This window comes from Myxine glutinosa, chromosome 7 (genome assembly GCF_964187855.1).
Source record: "Myxine glutinosa chromosome 7, kmMyxGlut1.1, whole genome shotgun sequence".
NCBI classification, from domain to species: domain Eukaryota; kingdom Metazoa; phylum Chordata; class Myxini; order Myxiniformes; family Myxinidae; genus Myxine; species Myxine glutinosa.
Window position 1 is genome coordinate 27632335 of NC_136267.1, and position 13800 is coordinate 27646134.

At 41.1% G+C, this 13800-nt stretch overlaps 1 protein-coding gene across 4 annotated transcripts in view; it reads right to left on the reverse strand.

Annotated features, from left to right (window-relative positions):
* The window catches only part of LOC137416877 (semaphorin-6A), a 727420-nt gene that overhangs the window by 374548 nt on the left and 339072 nt on the right, over positions 1-13800 (reverse strand). For all 4 annotated transcript variants that reach the window (XM_078781382.1, XM_078781383.1, XM_078781381.1 and 1 more), the window contains exon 6: positions 6165-6225. In XM_078781382.1, coding sequence (XP_078637508.1) covers positions 6165-6225 — 61 coding nt within the window. The remainder of the gene's footprint in view (positions 1-6164; positions 6226-13800) is intronic.

Below are 13800 nucleotides of genomic sequence, written 5' to 3' on the forward strand. Positions count from 1 at the left end.
TTTTCGGGATTTTTTTTTTCTGTTTTCCTTTAAAAACCATTTTTTCTGCAATAATTGGAGCGATTGAGAGCAAATTTTCACCATAGGAGGGACTCGGTCTGTGTAATATTTTTATGGTAATTATGATGTCACAGGTCACGTGGTTCGGCCGTCATATTGTTTTGAGTGAAAAACACTAAAATCCAATTTTCTCCAAAACGCCTGAACAGATCGAGGCCAAACTTTGCAGGCAGAATCGCATACCCATGACGAACAAAAAAGTCAGCGAGCATGACGTCATGCATCACAAGGTTTCAGAGTTATGACGTTTTTAAGCACAAACATTTAAAACCTAGCTCCTCCCTCATTTGTGATCCAATCGAGGGGAAACTTCACAGATCTGTTCAGCATATCAGTCTACTAAAATGTCCTTTTGGAATTTGCGATAGGTCACGTGGTTTGGCAGACATCGTTAATTAAACGCAAATAATAAAAACATTTATATCTCTTGAACCACTTCATTGATCGCCGTGAAACTCCATACTGTAGACGAAGTCATGAAGAGTAACAAACGTGCAAAATTTGAAGATCATTGGATGTACGGTCTGGAAGCTAGAAGTTGTTATTGCGTGAAGAAGAAGTCTTCGACTGTGGACGATTAATTATTTATCACATATACAGACTTGCAGGCTTCGTTTGACACAATCTCCCGGGTTAATTTGAACCTCAAATAAAATTATAATTCCAGATTTGTCAATGGCTGAGGTATATTAACAAACAAATAAAACAGATTTGGCAAAATTCCAACTTTTAAAAAAAAGATCGCATATTCACCCAGGGTTGTGAGAGGCTGAAGAAGAAGAAACCTCGCATGGGCTTCCCAGACCAAATAAATAATTCTGGTTCTGGCTCTGCGATTTTCAGGTTTATTATTCCCGCAAGGGAGTAACGCATTCGATCGTTTCCGTCCGTGTGTGTGTGTGTGTGTGTTCGTATGTTCATGTGTTCGTGTGTTTGTGAACAAGATACCTGGAAAAGTTCTGAACGGGTTTGGATGAAAGTTGGTGGGATGATTGCCCTTGGGATAAGGAAGAATTGATTAGTTTTTGGTGAAGCTCAGGATATTATTCCGGATCCAGGAATCTTTTTGGGAAATTTTTTTGGGAAAGATTTTTTCTGTTTTACCACATTAAAGCTTTTATTCTTATTCTTAAATGATGTTTTTCTCCTCTAATTCCGAGATATATCAAAATTAATTCTCTGACAGTTACGGCCTACTTTCTTTTTCATTTATTGTTTTGGGGAGAGAAGATGTTAAACAAAACGTATTATTCCAACTAAACCCACGGCGGGAGTATGCGCTCCACTGAGTGGCGTTCTAGTATTGAAAGGAATCCAAATCTTCTCTTGAAATTCTATAGAATTCTCCAGAATGTTTAACAAAATCAAAATGCTTTCTTAATCATCAAATGAAGAAGAAGAAGAAGACCACCCCTTTTGCATCGTCAGATACGTAGGGATGCCAAAGCAGTTTCCTCGGCTATTGGATACAATCCTGGAGAGCTTGCCACTCCAGCGCAGGATACTCAAATGGCTCATTCTTCCCAGTAAGCTGGTACTCATTTTGCCAACATTGGAAGGATGACAGCCTGAATCAATCTACTTGGTGTTAATTCAACAGCCTGCCAGGGACTTGAACTCAGGACCCTGTAATCTCAAGCCAGCCATCTTAACTGTTAAGCCAACACCAAGGTTTGATCATCTCTCAAACTCCCCATAATTGCTAATATAGCATATAAAACTTATCGTGAGAGTCTATTGAAGTCTATAAAACTTTCTCGAATTTCTAATATAATAAGTGGGTTTACCAGGGAGGGGGTTGGGTTTGGGGGTGGGGATTGGGGTTGGGGAGTGGTCAGAGTGTGCTGATGAAACTGAGAATGCAGAAAAGTACACAGTATATCCCGGTTTACGTCACTCCTACTCACTCCCCTCCTCTGGCCTATGGTGCGAAAGTAACACTCTGGATTGTCCTTTTAGTCTCCTTGTGGAAGTATTGCTTCACTCATGTCCATATGGCAAAGGATAAAAGCAACCAGAGTTTTGTCAAAGGTTTCAGCTTTATCCTCCGACCATGATTCATGCAACACTGCCACCACTGGAATAAACGGTCTCTTTCAACTTTCCCAACATCTTACAAAATGTATCAGTTCAAAACCCAGATCAATAAGCTCTCCCAGATTTAGCCTTTCATCCTTCTTTTGCTTCAGTTTCTTTGTTACGGGAAGTCACCTTGAATAACTAAAGGTACCACTCATCCATCTCTTGTAACTTAAGATGAAAAAGAAGAATAGCCGAAACTCGAATACTGCTTTGATACTTTCGAAACTTTTTTACCCCCAAATTTCTGAGTTGATTTTATTAATGTTGTTCATTGTTTTTTTAGAGATACGGTATTTCCTTATAAGCAGGTTGTCTACTACATGGTTGGAGTGTTGACACGTTTCTCATGTATTCAGGAATGGGGTTGTCAAGCAGTGAGATGATTTTATTAATGGTAGATGATGATGGAGTGAGTCGTCATTTTCGACGAATCTCTTCCCTTCGTTTGCGTGCTCACTAGGCGTTGTGAGTTGTGCGATGGTTGTGTAGCCCAATGCGAGACCCACAGCGTCTACCAGAAACATCTCAGGTATAGACTGGTCCTTGCGGAGATGGAAGTTGGCAGGTTTTCCTTTCTTGCCTCCTCTGTCTCTCGATAGCAAGTTTAAGTGTTCCAGACCTTTGTGGCAAATGTTACACCAAGCTGACCTGTTTGTGGCCTGATGTTCCCAGGTGACAACTGGAATGACACAATACTTGAGTATAGACTTAAGGATGTCCTTATCGCACTTTCTTTGTCCACCACGTGACCATTTACCAAATTTAAGTTGTCCATAGAAAAGCGCTCTTGGGATTCTATGGTCTTCCATGCGTGTGAGGTGTCCTGACAATCAAAGCTGGGATTTTATCAGGAAATATTCAATTCCTTGGATACGACAGCGGTCTAGTATTGAGGTGTTAGGTATTTTGTCTCACCAGGTGATGCCAAGACTCTTACGAAGGCATCGCATATGTAATTAATAGAAATGAATGTTAGAATGTATCATGTTCATGGTAGAATGAACAAAAATAAACAAGTTGTAATGTTGTTTTACTGGGCATATTTACAGGTACCGGTAATGTTAAATATTAAGTAAAAAAAAGGAATTACCTGGTTTAAATTAGTCTTGGAAATATTATTACATTGCTTATAGCACAGATGCTTTAGGAAATTGAAAATTGAAAATGGGATATCCACCAGGGGATGGAAGCATTGTTATTCATGAAATAAAACAGGTGGCTTGAGAAAGAGGAAACTGTGGCCAGCTTGGACAAAATTGCCAGACTGTGGCTGAATGCCCAGGCTGTACGATCTGCCAATGGCAAGGCCATGTGTCAATTGCTTCCTTTCCACAGAGCGACTGCTGTGCGAGCATCTTCCTGGATTTAAAAAAACATGGGTAATTGGACATTTAAAAGTTTTAAAACTGGTTTAAACCAGCTTTATTGGTCGACAAGATTTGCAGTTTAGACCTGCATGAAATTTTCCTGTTTCTTGAGAACTACAAAACTTCTTCATACAATTCAGCAACTCTTTGGTAAACACATGTTAACTAAGTTGCCATCCCCAAACAGTAGGTACTCGTAGGTTATTCAACCCGTTGAATGGATGTGGCAGACAATCCATTATTGGATTAGCAATTGGCAGTGGTTTCCAAATTGAGGATTCAACAATTCAACTTGCATGGCTAATTAAACTTTGCCAATAAAGAGTTGGTTCAAGGATGAAAAATGTTGCAATTCCTCTTGTCCAAAATCGAACACTTCAACAGTTCAGCTTATAGGATAAAGTAAATATATTTTAACAACAACAGTAGTTGTTTTAATGCTAAGTGGTCAACAATGGAATACAATTTTAATCCACAACCCCAAGTTCCACAATTCACCAACATGGGTTGCCTAAAATGGCCTTGCATAAAGAAAGAAGAGTAAATAAGCACAGATGATTGAAGGTGAAGAGATTTACAAAAAGTGTGAATGTCGCAGAAAATAAATCTGAAAAAAAAAACGGGATTCATTTGAGTGGATTGAAAAGACCCTTCAGTTTATGTCCTTCATGCTGTGATGCAACCTTTATCTATCTATAATTCCAGTAATCTCTGTCTGTACGTTTGTACGTTTGTACGTTTGTCTGTTTGTCTGTGACCGCTGTTTCTCGACAACTACCGGTCCGATATACTTGAAACTTGCCAGGTATATTGCTGGGGACCCGAGGATGTGCCTTTTCAAGGTTTTAAATTAATCGGACAAGTACTTACCGAGCTATGGCGATTTAGCCGTTCGCCGTTCGCTTTGGCGTTGCGAATGGACCAAACCATTCATGTAAATAGAGGGGGGGGGGGGGGGGTTCTGTGGTCGTTCGCTTTGGCTTTGCGAATGGACCAAACCATTCATGTAAATAGAGGGGGGGGTTCTGTGGTCGTTCGCTTTGGCTTTGCGAATGGACCAAACCATTCATGTAAATAGAGGGGGGGGGTTCTGTGGTCGTTGCGAATGGACCAAACCATTCACATCGAATCATCGAATCACATCGAATGGACCAAACCGTTCGCTTTGGACCAAACCATTGCATGTAAATAGAGGGGGGGGGGGGTTCTGTGGTCGTTGCGAATGGACCAAACCATTCATGTAAATAGAGGGGGGGGGGGGGTTCTGTGGTCGTTACTGCCACGTGGTTTCAAAGTTTTTTTTTGTTGTTGTTGTTTGCACGCATGTTTTTTTGCACCCACGTACGGGCACGCCCTAGGATGTTTACACACACACACCCCTACACAAATTTTTTTTTTTTTTGGCAAGGAACGGGCACCCACGTACGGACACGTCCTAGCTTATATATAGTACGGGCATGCCCTAGTCTATCTATAATTCCAGTAATCTCTGTGTGTTTGTTTGTTTGTACGTTTGTCTGTGACCGCTGTTTCTCGACAACCACGGGTCCGATATACTTTAAACTTGCCAGGTATATTGCTGGGGACCCGAGGATGTGCCTTTTCAAGGTTTCATATTAATCGGACAATTACTTACCGAGCTATGTCCAAAAAACGATTCAACCAATCAGAGAGCAGCGAGCTATCGCGTGTGCCGAACGTGGCGGACACACTCTGCCTCGGATGGCACATTTGAGAGCGTATTCATTTATTTCACGTTTGCAAACTATGTTGGCGCTATGTTGGCGTTAAACTATGTTTTAAAACTAATAAAAACCCCGGGGGGATTGTCACTGTACTCGCAAGCCGTTCGCCGTTCGCTTTGGCGTTGCGAATGGACCAAAACATTTCATGCACCAAACCATTTCATGTAAAGCGTTCGCCGTTCGCTTTGGCGTTGCGAATGGACCAAAACATTTCATGGACCAAACCATTTCATGTAAATAGAGGGGGGGATATAATTTTAGATATAGATATAGTACGGGCATGCCCTAGTCTATCTATAATTCCAGTAATCTCTGTCTGTACGTTTGTACGTTTGTCTGTCTGTGACCGCTGTTTCTCGACAACCACGGGTCCGATATACTTTTAACTTGCCAGGTATATTGCTGGGGACCCGAGGATGTGCCTTTTCAAGGTTTCATATTAATCGGACAATTACTTACCGAGCTATGTCCAAAAAACGATTCAACCAATCAGAGAGCAGCGAACTATCGCGTGTGCCGAACGTGGCGGACACACTCTGCCTCGGATGGCACATTTGAGAGCGTATTCATTTATTTCACGTTTGCAAACTATGTTGGCGTTAAACTATGTTTTAAAACTAATAAAAACGAATTTGCGATTCATTCGCTTTCCTGCGCGTTTGTGCACGCGATGGCGATTTCTTTACCAAACTCCGGAAGCCGTTCGCTTTGGACCAAACCATTGCATGTAAATAGAGGGGGGGGATTGTCACCACTCGCAAGCCGTTCGCTTTGGACCAAACCATTTCATGTAAATAGAGGGGGGGGATATAATTTTAGATATAGATATAGTACGGGCATGCCCTAGTATAGAGTAAAGAGAAGTGGTTCAGATTACTAAAGGATTGCGGAAATGAAAATCAGGCCTTACCTTATGGTAAAATAGCTCCCGCCCCATGATGGCGTCCAACTGCAGGCCGAATATATGTTCCCTGGGGGTGGCAAATGAAAAAGGTATTCAGTTAAACTAAAACATCTCGGAGATGGACCGATATATAATATCTAACATGTTGAGGATCAAACAAAAACAACAACCACCTTTAGAGGCCATTTTTCCCCGCAGAGCAGGGTTGGCCTTTTCTGGGCACCGTGGTCCCCTTTTTGAAGCAATATTTTATGGCCGGATGCCCTTCCTGTCACCAACCCTGTTGGTCGCCTTTTGCGACACACAGGGAATTACCAGTGAGCTGGTACTCAATTTTCCAACCTCAGAAGGATGACAGGCTGAGTCAACCCCCCTGGCGTTAATTCAGGGATTGACCGGGATTCAAACCCAGGATCCCAGGATCCCAGGCCGGCACCCTAACCACTAAGCCAACACCAGGCTATGTTGAGGATCGATAAATATAAAAAGGTACACTTAAGGTCAAAGTGTATGTGTATTCGGATAATAAGCGTAGAACTTGTTGTCTTTTCCTGATATAAGCTTTGAACTTGTTGTTCCTTCTTCAAATCTCCAGTTTTCCTTCCAGAGAGTTTGTTACTGTATCCATCTTGACCACCCCATGCATCCTCCCTTACCTCTTATTCCTTCCCACAACCACTGTTTGTCCAGGACTCCATCTATTTTGTCCTTCAACCCTACCGTTGGTGTTTTCCCATTCTTTCTGCTGTTCCTGTTGTTCTGTTGCGTCCTGATCCATTCAGTGTTCTCACTCGTCCACAACCTCGGCTCTTTATACAAAAAACCAAGACCGATAGTGTAACAGCAGCGTAGCCTGGCTTGTTTGATACTTCAGTTGAAGAGGATAGTATGACCTGGGTGGGGATACCAGTTCGCAAATAATGTAAGTATTTAATATTTTTAAAGTACTGTGAGTCTCTAAGCTGTCTGTCACCATGGAACTGAGAATCTCTCAGCATCTCTCCTGGATAATGAGATATTATCAAAACAGCAAACCATTGTCATCTGTTCAATTCCAGATTCGGGAGCAAGGTCCGTGTCAATCACATTTCAAAATCATAATTGTATTGAGGAATTTCTGAAACCTCCTACCTACCTTACGACACCCGCTGGGAACCCCAAAATGTTCCACAGAAGGTTATTATATTCCTTTTCAGGAAAATATGCAACTGTAATGGTGACCCTGTCATGTGACCAGATCCTCAGCTTTGATTGGTGGACATTTGTAAGGGACATACATACATACATACATGCATACGGACAGTCAAACGCTGTTCCAGATGGCACTGTCCTACAGGCTACGCCTTAATAACTTCCTGGTTATCTTTTTTCATCAACCGACTGTTCTTTCATTGCGACCATTCTATATTAGAAACTGTCAATCCTTGGATTAGTTCATGAACGTTGTGCTTCTTGAACGAATCTATCTGTTTGCATTTCTACAATTTAATCCTGAACACCTACGGCAGGAAAAAAAAAAAACGCAATATACAACTTGAACTTTTTCAACCAGGCCTTTAAGCCCCATTTCAGTTCTCCCTCCGTTCCTCCAGGATGAATTCAATCTTTGTATTACACCTGTGACAAAGAGACAGCCTCAAGGCATTGGCTCAAGGCTCGGCTCCGTTGTACATTCCATTGCGTGCCTGGGTTAATTTTTATTTTAGTTTACACTCCATAAAAAACATTGTTGCCTTTAGCCCAACGACGGAAGGCAAAGGTAACTGCAAATGCAGTAATAAGTATTTTTTATTATGATTATTATGGGTCTTGTTCCACTGCTATTATCAAATGCTCTTTTGTGCCTCACATTGAATCGAAATGTACATTTCACAAAATAATATGCAGTTCCATCCATGTGTGCACGCATTAAAGAAATATGACAAATTAAAAAATAAGGCAACAATTATTTTACTTGCATTCCATGCTGGTACATTCGTTACATTTCAGGTCAATCAAATTGAGTGGGATAGGAAGTCTTGTGTGGATATGTGGACAGTCAGTTTACCAAGTTATAACAGCATCTTATCTTATTAGGATTATTTTTGCTTGCTTAGTTAATTTTTCGCAATTTGACAAAAAAAAAAAATTTCGGGAAAAATATTTTTTCAATTTTTTTGTCAAACTAAACTATTTTGACAAAAAAAACCATGGACATGGCAAACATGCACAGACAAAGACATTGATAAATTAACAAAATAATTATCCTTGAGAGACGGACAAATGCATGGATATAATCTCTGTCCCCATTAGAGGACATATAACAACTGGAAAGTGAAGCAGTGATGTGTAGGATATCCATCTGCTGCTTATGCTGTTGCTGTTGTTTCGACAATGACCGCTGTTCCGGTGAACATTCTGCAATGATGCACTGACATGCACGTGGTCAAACCATCTCAAAGATTCCCGCAGTTCCTCAATTCTAACAAATTTTACAGATCACTTTGAGCTCTGTCTCTCTCTCTGTCTCTCTCTGTCTCTCTGTCTGTCTGTCTCTCTCTCTCTCTCTCTCGCCCCCTGCTGGACGTTGGTGAGTCGTGCGCGGGTGTGGCATCATGGCAGCTGTGTGTGAGGAGCTGTGAGTACTGTGTTGTGTTGTTGTTTTATCTATCCCCATTTCACTCCCTCTGTGTCCTTGTACGTGTTTGTGAAGTTTTCCCCATGTTTCCTGTCTTTGTTGAGACAGGAGAGAGAAAGAGAGCGTGCGCGGTGAGTTTGTATGCAAGGCCTAAAGAACCTTGTGTTCTTCGGAGACTTTTTCATGCCTTTGTTGGATGCCCAAGATTGACACCACTTTTTACTGTTTTATTGCATGTCATTCAAGGGTTGGGGTTTGTTTTTACACATTGTGTTTTTATATTTGGTTTTAGTATTAAACGCAGATGTAGGCATGAATGTTTTTTAGCCAACTTTTTAATTTCTGAGGCAAAACTTGCTATGTATGTGTCCAGGAAGAGGAAAATCCAGAACAGTGTTGTTCCAGTGGATGACGCTGTCGTCTTTTTTAGGTCCTTGGTGTCGTCTCGGCTGAACCTAGAATTGTCTTTTGATAACTGTGAGGACATCCAGAAACGATGGTGTGTATGGCGTTCCTTGTGCAGTTTAACTGACGGAGTCCTTACAGTAAACTTGTAAATATAGTATTGCTTTCTTATTTGGTTTCATGTGAAATGTTTCAAAATTGTACTTTTTTATGACTGTATATATCAACTTTATTTGCTGTCTGTATTCATTTCATTTCTAACCATAATTTTTTTTCTAACTGTCTGTATTTGTGGAAATGATCTCATGACCTGTAAATATATATTTTTTTACCTGTTTGCATTGGTGGAAAAGATTTTTCCTTCAATAAAAAAGAATGAAATCTCTCTGTCTCTCTCCCTCCCTCTAGGCTTAGCCAAAATTTTAACCTTGTTTTTTATCTTGACGATGCCTTCAGGCAGAAATCAGTCGTCAACACCGGGTTATTGTGGCAATTAATTATTTAGAGATTCTGTCTTTTAGACACTTGGTCTCTACGCACAGAGGAGGATACTTTGAGAGCTGGTAGGTCCCCTCTCCACCTCCTGAAACCCATCCACATGTGGAGATAGCAGCCAACGACAGCAACTTGCACGCACACACACATACACATCTATTCCATCTTCTGAAACCCGCATTTGGAGATAACAAGCAATGACACACACACAGACAGACACAGACACACACACACAGACGAAAGTGGCTCCTTTGAGACCTGGTCGGTCCCTTGAGATCGAGACCTAGAAGGGCTCCATTTCACCTTTTGAAACCCACGTGTAGACATAATAAGCGACGACACATACACACACAGACAGACACAGACGCACACACACAGACGAAAGTGGCTCCTTTGAGACCTGGTCGGTCCCTTGAGATCGAGACCTAGAAGGGCTCCATTTCACCTTTTGAAACCCACGTGTAGAGATAATAAGCGACGACACACACACAGACGCACACACACACAAACGAAAGTGGCTCCTTTGAGACTTGGTCAGTCCTTTGAGATTGAGACCTTTGGCTCTGTTCCACCTTTTGAAAACGGCATTTGGAGATAACAACAACAGTAACACACACTACTGTATGTAAAGTTTCACGCGATTCAATCATTTTGTCATTTGCATTGCGATACCATTAATCCAATTGCATACGTAGACCATATTGAATGAGTTAAACAACAAATTTCGAGGCGAAGCCCATGGAAGTGCTACCTCAACTATGCAAGTGGCATTCACTTTTCTTTTTGTTTATGATTATCTCACAGGAAATACAAGACACACAAAAAATCACTCATGAGATCATGATGTATTGACTCTAAAAAATTATGAATGAGCAATGCTAATTACCTCCTCCACCAAAGGTCTGTCTGTCCCCTGTCTGTCCGTTTGTGAACAAAATATCTCAACAAGTTGTGGACGGATTCGGACTAAATTTGGCAGAGATGTAGCGTATGTCACAAGGACGAAATGATTCGATTTTGGTGAAGATCCGGATTTCTATCCGGCTACTAGAATTTTTTAAAGTGATTCTTCACCATTGGGAGATAAGGCCAAAAACGATAGAGCAGGATATCTGAAAAAGTTATGGACGGGTTCGGACGAAACTTGGTGGAGAGGTTGTGCGTGTGACAAGGAAGAATCGATTCTATTTTTGTGAAGATCCGGATCCGGCTTCAGCTAGTATAATTTTTTAAGTGATTCTTCACCATTGAGTGATATGGCCAACCAGGCGGAGGTATGCTCTCCACTGAGCCGTTCTAGTTTCGATATTCATAGATTTTTGAAACTGAGCTTTAAGAAGCTTTTGAGTAGTTTGAAATCGTAGATGCCAGGTTATGCTGCAAACAGGTGAAACTCTTGATGGTACCAACGTGAAATCAAACAACATGATGCAAAGATTCCCTTTTTCTGGTTCTGGATGTCCAGAAAATGTGGCTTCTTCACTTTAGAAAACCTAGTAGCAGAAAGTGGAATCCTACCCTCGTGGTAGTATATGATCATGGAAGCACCTCTGGTCCTTCTGCTCCTTTCATATGCACTGCATGGTCGTGGGTAGCATCATTTGCTGGGGTCGTGGCTGTGCCCATAATGTAGAGTCCCCTGTAGCTGAGAGCCGGAATTTGGAATTTGGCCAAAGTGCCGCTGCTCTTCACAAAGGACACAGTGGCATATTTGGCGTCCATCAACTAATGCTGCCAGACAGGGCACCTGTTCAAGGTCTGAAAGGTCTATCCAAGGGATGGCACACACATTGTTGAATCGTCCTGCCCGCGAAACACCAGAATGACAGTTTATAGCTGGGTCGAGATTCGAACCAGGGCGAGACAGCACACGTGTGTACCTCTAGGCCATCCTGCCAGCCCACCTCTTGTGATTGTGTCTCTTTAGCTGGAGAGAGGGAATTTTCTCCTGATCAGTTTGAAACGTTTGAAAGGAAGAGTCCGAATATTTCCAAAGAGGAAATGTGATACTATTATTTTAAAGTAAGTATTTTGAATATTCTCATACATTCAAGAATCCCCTGTCTTATCCCTGGTGTTGGGCTAGCGGCTAGGGTGCCGGCTTAGGATCCAAGGATCCTGGGTTCGAATCCCGGTCGATCGCTGAATTAACGCCAGGGGGGTTGACTCAGCCTGTCATCCTTCTGAGGTTGGAAAATTGAGTACCAGTTCACTGGTAATTCCCTGTTTGTCGTTAAAGGCGGCAAAAAGGGTTGGCGTCAGGAAGGGCATCCGGCCGTAAAACATTGCTTCAAATAGGGGACCGAAAAACAACAACAACCACGGTTCCCGAAAAAGGCCAACCCCCGCTTTGCGGGGAAAAATGGCCTCTAAAGGTGGTTATATATTCAAGAATGATGTGAAATATTCGAAAATCAATATAACAGCAATATTTCACAAGAAACCTAAGGAAGCAGACATGTACTGTGCAACAGTAGTTTGGTCATATAATTAATCCTTTCTGAATTCATGACATTGGCGATATTACTCCTAAAATTTATAGTCGTAATATAAGATAATCAGAAAAAAGTCAGGTTTGGTGCAAAATGAAATTGGTGAAGCAGTTTTGCAGAAATGTCATCGCCAAACAATTTGCGAGAAATATTGGGGAATATTGGAGCATATGGAAATAAAGGCAGGTAATGCAACCTGGATTATAACCTGAGCAAAGAAGGTAATACAAAATATATTTTCAAAAAAAAAAGCCAGAAGTGGTCTGTGAGCCTTCTCTGCCAATTGCAATGAAATGAGGGTTTTACACAAAATAGTTTAACAGAAGATCCGGTCAAAAAACATCTCCAAATCCATCCTGCCGATATTGCATCTCTATCAGCAATTTTACAGTGGAGGGTTATGTCTATAACCGGGATAGAAGAGGAATTTCAGACAAAATGAGGACAATACCAGAAACAGACGGACATGGTGTGGAAGGTGGAATTATCAGAGGCATGCTCAGTGGGTGTCTATATATACAGTACTGTGCAAATGTTTGGTTATTCCAATGATATTCATATTGAAGTGTAAATTTATCAAATTAGCAGCGATAACAGTCGTATGTGTTTATTTGTCAATTAACAACATTTATATATCTGTGTGAAACAAACTCCTCAAGTAAATAACAAGAACAGTGCCATTTTATAGTATCCGTCAATACTTTGTGTGTCCGCCCTTTGCCTTCTTGAGTGTCATCACTCTTTTAACCGTGTGCAACTGAAGTCTAACCGTGTGCTTCTTGAGTGTAATCACTTCTTGAGTGTCCTTTTAACTGTTTAACCGTGTACTTCTTGAGTGTCCTTTTAAATGTTTAGCCGTGTACTTCTTGAGTGTCCTTTTAAATGTTTAACCGTGTACTTCTTGAGTGTCCTTTTTAACTGTTTAACCATGTACTTCTTGAGTGTCCTTTTAACTGTTTAACTGTGTACTTCTTGAGTGTCCTTTTAACTGTTTAACTGTGTACTTCTTGAGTGTCCTTTTAAATGTTTAACCGTGTACTTCTTGAGTGTCCTTTTAAATGTTTAACCGTGTACTTCCTGAGTGTACTTTTACCTGTTTAACCATGTACTTCTTGAGTGTCCTTTTAACTGTTTAACCGTGTACTTCTTGAGTGTCCTTTTAAATGTTTAGCCGTGTACTTCTTGAGTGTCCTTTTAAATGTTTAACCGTGTACTTCTTGAGTGTCCTTTTAACTGTTTAATCGTGTACTTCTTGAGTGTCCTTTTAAATGTTTAGCCGTGTACTTCTTTAGTGTCCTTTTAAATGTTTAACTGTGTACTTCTTGAGTGTCCTTTTAAATGTTTAACTGTGTACTTCTTGAGTGTCCTTTTAACTGTTTAAACGTGTACCTCTTGAGTGTCATGACTTTTTGAGTGTCCTTTTAACTGTTTAACCATGTACTTCTTGATTGTCATCACTCTTTTAACTGTGCTTCCTGTATATGACTGAACCACTCTTGCAGGAATATTGTGCCAAATATCCTGTAGTACATTCCACAGTTCTGTGATGTTATTTGGGTTCCTCTTGTTCTTCTCTGATTCCAAGTAATCCCATATGGGCTCGATGAGACTCATGTCCAGACTATGGGGTGGC